This window comes from Chrysochloris asiatica, unplaced genomic scaffold (assembly GCF_000296735.1).
Source record: "Chrysochloris asiatica unplaced genomic scaffold, ChrAsi1.0 scaffold00150, whole genome shotgun sequence".
Taxonomy (NCBI): domain Eukaryota; kingdom Metazoa; phylum Chordata; class Mammalia; order Afrosoricida; family Chrysochloridae; genus Chrysochloris; species Chrysochloris asiatica.
The window spans coordinates 3,603,745-3,609,787 of NW_006408668.1; the positions used below are offsets into that span (position 1 = coordinate 3,603,745).

The 6,043-nt window shown below is 42.6% G+C and overlaps 1 protein-coding gene across 1 annotated transcript in view; it reads left to right on the plus strand.

Annotated features, from left to right (window-relative positions):
• Positions 1-6,043, plus strand: part of RFX8 (RFX family member 8, lacking RFX DNA binding domain) — a 164,314-nt gene that overhangs the window by 6,678 nt on the left and 151,593 nt on the right. Inside the window, exon 2 of the mRNA XM_006870767.1 lies at positions 546-669. Within this exon, the coding sequence (XP_006870829.1) occupies positions 598-669 (72 nt within the window). The 5' untranslated portion in view covers positions 546-597. The remainder of the gene's footprint in view (positions 1-545; positions 670-6,043) is intronic.

A 6,043-nucleotide genomic window follows, 5' to 3' on the forward strand; every position in this document is an offset into this window, starting at 1 on the left:
TAATAAGAGAATGGAAGAGCAGCTGTCAATCACAGGCCCATCACAGGGAAGCAGGGATCAGGAAGCCATCCCCAGCTCTCAGGGTAACTTGCAGGGTTTAGGGACTCTGTGGAGAGTTGTGAAGTTGATGGACTTTATGTGAGCATATTGTTTATGTCTTAGCAAGGAAGAGTTCACCATTTTGATTTTAGCTCTTGGCTGTGATCTTTTTCGTGGCATATGATATGGTGTCCACTGAGCTCAATCATTTTTTTTTTAACATGCTCATCACCCTAGAAATTTTATTGGTAGCTTAGAAAACAAAAACACATCACATTGATAATCTAAAAGCCCATAATCGGTAAACGTTAACACTGAACTGAGAACAAAGCAGTTTTTGGTGCTGGCTGGTAAGCTTTTTCTAGGCTCCATTAAAGAAATTAGGCATAGTTCATTTAGTTGCATCTCACACTTTTGGGATTAATTCTTATTAATTTTTATCCAAAAGCCCTGCTCTAGAAAAAAATAATGCCAATTTCCTGTTCCTTGTCCTCCTTTCCCTCTAGGTTGGTGGATAATTTCTACAGTTGCGAAGGGTACAGTGTACCTCGCTGTCTCATGTATGAGATTTACGTGGAAACCTGTGGACAAAATGCTCAGACTCAAGTCAATCCAGCAACGTTTGGGAAGGTAGGTTGTAAAGATAAAAAATATGATATTTATTGAGGACAAAATGCAAACAAATGAATTTATGACGAAATCTTGAAACTGATGAGGGGGTTTCAAAAAGCTCATGGAAAAATTCTGTGGTCATTTAATTCAATTTTTTCTATGAATCTTTTTGAGGCTCCCTCCTATTTGAGCCAATATGTTCTTAGTAAGCATAATTGGTTTCATTCTGGAAAGCCAACAAGATGATAATCATACTTCTTTATCTCTTTAAAAAGCTTTCATTATTTTGTTCATACTTTGTAGTGAGGAGTAAGGTGGTACCTATATGGCAGCTCCAAACACTCTTCAGAAACCAGATTTTCTGGAATATTATTCTCGCCTTAGAAATGCCAATTTAGCCAGGGAACAAGCCCCTGAGTAAATTTGTGGGATGCTTCCAAAACTGTGGTTGGACTTAGAGAACTCATTGGTTCTGAAAGATTTCCTGTGGAGTAAAGAACTCTATCCACGAACTTTGCTGAAGACCATACAACATACAACAAATGTTGGCACAAGGATCATCTCACTGAGATTTCCACATTCAACTAATATTTGTTATGTACCTGCTAGTACCAGGCATCTTTTGAGGTGCTGGTGGACACGAGAATGACCAAGACCAATAAAATTTCTGCCCTTATACATGTTACAGGAATCCTGGTGTGGCACTTTGGGTTAATGCACTGGACAACAAGGTCATCTTTAACCTAAGGTCAGAGGTTCAAGCTCACCAGCTGCTCCTCAGGCGCCACTCAGACCAACTCGAAGGCATTTAGCAACAGCATAGGACTTAAAGAGCCCTATTGTTGTTGTTAAGTGTCACTGAGTCCGTTTCTATCCATAGCAATACTGCATAGGGTTTCTGAGGAGCAGCTGGGGAACTTGAACCACCAACCTGGCAATTCAAGCTGACTTTGCAGTCTAGCACATTAACCCACATCACAGCAGGAGTCCAAAAATCCCTGGTAGTGTAGTGGGTTACGAGTTGGACTGTTAACTGCAAGGTCGGCAGTTTGAATCTACCAGCCAGTCTGTGGGGAAAAAGATGAGGCTTTCTGCTCCCATAATGATTTACAGCTTTGGGAACCCTGTACAGGGTCACTATGAGTTGGAACCAATTCCACAGCACACAACCACCACCACTGTAAGACTTACATTTCAGTTGGAGGGAGACATAAACAAGATATAGTATATTAGATACACTGTACTGTAGTATAAAGGCTAAGGAGAGAAACAGAGCAGAAGAGGAAATAAAGGTGTGTGTATGTGTGAGAGAGAGAGGCAGGGTGAGAAGAGTTGTAATACTAGTGAAGACAGCCAGGAAAGGTCTCACTGAGAAGTAACATTTGTAAGGCAGTGTGCATATGGATATCTAAGGAAAGAGTGGTCCAGGCAGAGTCTGAGCAGCACGAAGTCTATTGCATCTCAAGAGAGGCAACCAGAGGAAAGGATCGAGAAGCCAGGTCAGAGGAAGTGAGAAGAGCCTGGGTGAATGGGGAGAGATGGTGGCTTGGCCAAGGCTGCAGTAAGGCAGCATGGGAGAATGGGCTGTGATTCAGGCCTCTGTTTAGAACACAGAATCAGTAAGATTTGTTACTAGATAGGATGAATAAGTCAAAGGACTTGTTAAATTAAAAATAATAATACCTTCGTTGTTGTTGTTGTTAAGTGCCGTCGAGTCAGTTCCGGCCCAGAGTGACCCTGAACAGGGTTTCTGAGGCTGTAAATCTTTATGGGAGCAGAAAGCCTCATCTTTCTCTTGCGGAGCAGCTGGTAGTTTCGAACTGCTGACCTTGCGGTTTGCAGCCCGATTCATAACCACTACGCTAATACCTTTGGCCAGTATTTATTTCCAAGGCATTTTCCCAATCTAGATTGCAGGGACAAATTAAAAGGATCATTTGATTTTTTTCATTTTAAAAATGTGAGTCTATTAATGAACTTTAAGGAGCTCTGGTAGCATAGTGGTTACAAATCAGGCTGGGAACCTCAAGATCAGCAGTTCGAAACTACCAGCTGTTCCACGGGAGAAAGATGAGGCTTTCTGTTCCTGTAAAGATTTACAGCATCGGAAACCCTGTATAGGGTCGCTATGAGCAGAACCGACTCCACAGCACATAACAACAACAACAACATTAATGAACTTTAAGACAAGAGACATTCTTACTTTATCTTTTCTGGGGGAAATTACTCCCAATTATAAATAATCACCACAAAGGTTTTATTACATAAACAGTGATAATAATGGTGATTCATTTATGCCATACTACAGATACAAACTCATATTTTGAGTTGACAAATAACACATAGAAAATATTGCCTTCTAAAATTTCCTTTAAAGCAGGTCTAACTGTGTAACATATGTTATTTAACCTGAAAGATCCAAACTATTATTTTTCAGCACGGAATCGATATAAAAAAATCAAGATATTTTTTCCATGCTGAATCTTCCTAATTTGGTGTGTGTTTTATAATTACAGCACACCTCAGTTAGATTGAGCCATATCCCAAGAGCTTGGTAGCTACATGTGGCTGGTGGTTCCCATTTCAGACAGCACAGGACTGGATCCCTCATTCTCCTCATTCTCCTCCTAATGTGTCTTTAAAACACTGGCTCTCCTGGTATGGTGCTGTAGGATCAGCACCAGGCTGCCAACCACAAGATGGGCAGTGCAAACACACCAGCTGCTCCTTGGAAACCTTACACAGGGTTGCTGTGAGTCGGAACTGACTCAACGGCACTTAACAACAACTATGCTGTTTTTCATCTATTGGCTTGTCCCATTCTGTCCCTAGAAGTTAGCTTCTAGCATCCTCCACAGCTTTCCAATTTTCAATTAAAGCAACTCGCAAGGTGCCTGTCTTGGGGCTTTCTCTGTCCCCCATTGTCCCTGAGTCTCTGCTCCAGTATATGACAGGTCTGTAAGGTGACCCTTCCCAGCAGTGGTCAGGAGAAGCACTCTGGAAGGACATGTAAGTAGGAAGGAAATGGTTAGCATCTTTAGTGCTTTGTCTTGTTTCACAGCCACCTAGCATTAGTTTGTTTTCTTATCAAGAACACAAACCCAGTGATTAGGGGCTGAGGGTCTCACAGTTAGTTACAGTGCTGGAGCAGGACGTCCTAGCCCCTAAAGTGTGATTCAGAGTTCTTTCCACTCACCTTGTCATTTCCACAAAGGAGTCCTTGAGTTCAGAGAGCTTTGAGGCCACTTGGGCCAACTCCACTCTAGGCAAGATCCCTTCTAAAGCACCTGGCAGGAAGCTTCTTATTGGGACAAAGTGCCCTCGCCAGGTGAAGACAGCTCTGGGGCAAAGAGCTGGGTAGAAAAAGTAGTTTTCTGCAACTTCTTCCTGCATCAGGATCTGTGGCTTGGCAAGCGGTGTTCAGGCTGGCTTCCCAGCTCTTCACTGCTCTCCTCCTCAGGGACTTGATGCAGGTCCCAACCTGCACAGCCTACTACTTGGGGGAGCCATCTGGCTTTGGATGCAACTATTTGAGTGACAAGGACTTTGCTCACTGGGCCATGATGCTGCCATTTCAATGTTCTTCCCCATCCCTCCTTCCTTCATTCCCTCCTTTCCTTCTTCCTCTTTCTCAGTTGTCCTCGGGCGGTAGAGTTTGATTGGTTCTTGACACATTCTCATTATTGAGTTATGCGTGGCTCGGTCCCATCTGGTTGTTTAGTTCTTTTTGCTTTGATAAGCATCTGTGAGTCCGCCACCCACAACAAACCACAGGGCTGGCTCTCCCACATCCCATCTCCCACCCTCTCCACTGTTCATCATTAGGTTGCTTTTTAAAGAAGAGTTTGATTGCATCAGTATGTATTACCAAAGAAGCATATTTTTATTTTATGTGTCCTTGTGGGTTAATGGACTGTATTGCAAAATTGGCTTGAACTGCGAAGTCAGCAGTTCGACCTCACCAGCTGCTCCTCAGAAACCCTATACAGGGTGGATCACTATGGGTTGGAACCGACTCAACGGGACACAACAACAACTTTATTTTAGAAGGATCTATGTTGTTTGTAATCCTGTGAACTTTTTTTCATGTAATTTTCTTTTTAATATTCATCTAATTTCAGTTGACTGTTTATTATCCACTTATCCCACTGATGAGCATTTGGGTTGTTTCCAGATTTTGCTATTGTGAACATTCTTGAACATGTCTACTATTTTACATGTGAAGATTCTCAGTTGGGTGTGTATATCCAAGAGTCAAATTTCAGGGTCAAACTATTGTAAAAAGTCAAGAAAAGGTTTTCACACTGAAAGAAACATTTTCTGATGGTTATAAGGAGTGGGAGGGAAGAGTGAGTGATCTACTGACTAGACTAGGGTAGACACGCATTAACTTGTGTGACAGGAAAGGCAATATACAACATGAAAGAGGCTGACAAAAGAATGATGAAGGCAAGGGAAAACACGGAGGAATGCCAGCATTAAAAGGAACAGAGGCATATACTGTTACATACACAATACTGCAATAATAGTGATCTGTCTGGTAGCGTAGTGGTTACAAATCGGGCTGCAAACCACAAAGTCAGCAGTTTGAAACTACCAGCTGTTCAGTGGCAGAAAGATGAGGCTTTCTGCTCCCGTAAAGATTTACAGCCTCGGAAACCCTGCGCAGGGTCCTTATGAGTCGGAACTGAATCCACGACACATAACCACCATAGGTAGATAAAAGCGCTCTGGTAGCGTAGTGGTTACGAATCGGGCTGCTAACCTCAAGGTTGGCAGTTCGAAACTACAGGCCATTCTGTGGGAGAAAAATGAGGCTTTCTGCTCCTGTAAAGATTTACAGCCTTGGAAACCCTGTGTAGAGTCACTATGAGTCAGAACCGACTCCACCCTACTTAACAACAACAACATAGGTAGATACATTGATAGATACACAGGCTTCACAGGTATGGGAGAGAGAGTGGGAGTATACCCCAAATATATAAAGGTTTGACAGAGGATATTTGAACATGGATATTCCATTTTGTACAAACACATCCATGAATATGGTGGACCATACATGGGACAAAGTTATGAAAATTTAGTAGACATTACCAAACACTTTAAAGGAATGGTTTGCTGGGCCTGGGGGCTCAAGACCATAGTCTCAGGGGACACCATAGTCAATGGGCATAACGTAGTCCACAAAGACAACTACATTCTACTTTGGTGAGTAGCAACTGGGATCTTAAAAGCTCATGAGCGGCCATCTAAGGTGCAACTATTGCTCTCTCCCTATGTGGAGGAAAGAAGAGTGATGAAAACTGAAAACACTTGGAAACAGTCCAGTGGACTAATGGAGCATTTTAGCATCAGTCCCCACGACCCTGAGACCAGAAGAACTAGATGGTGC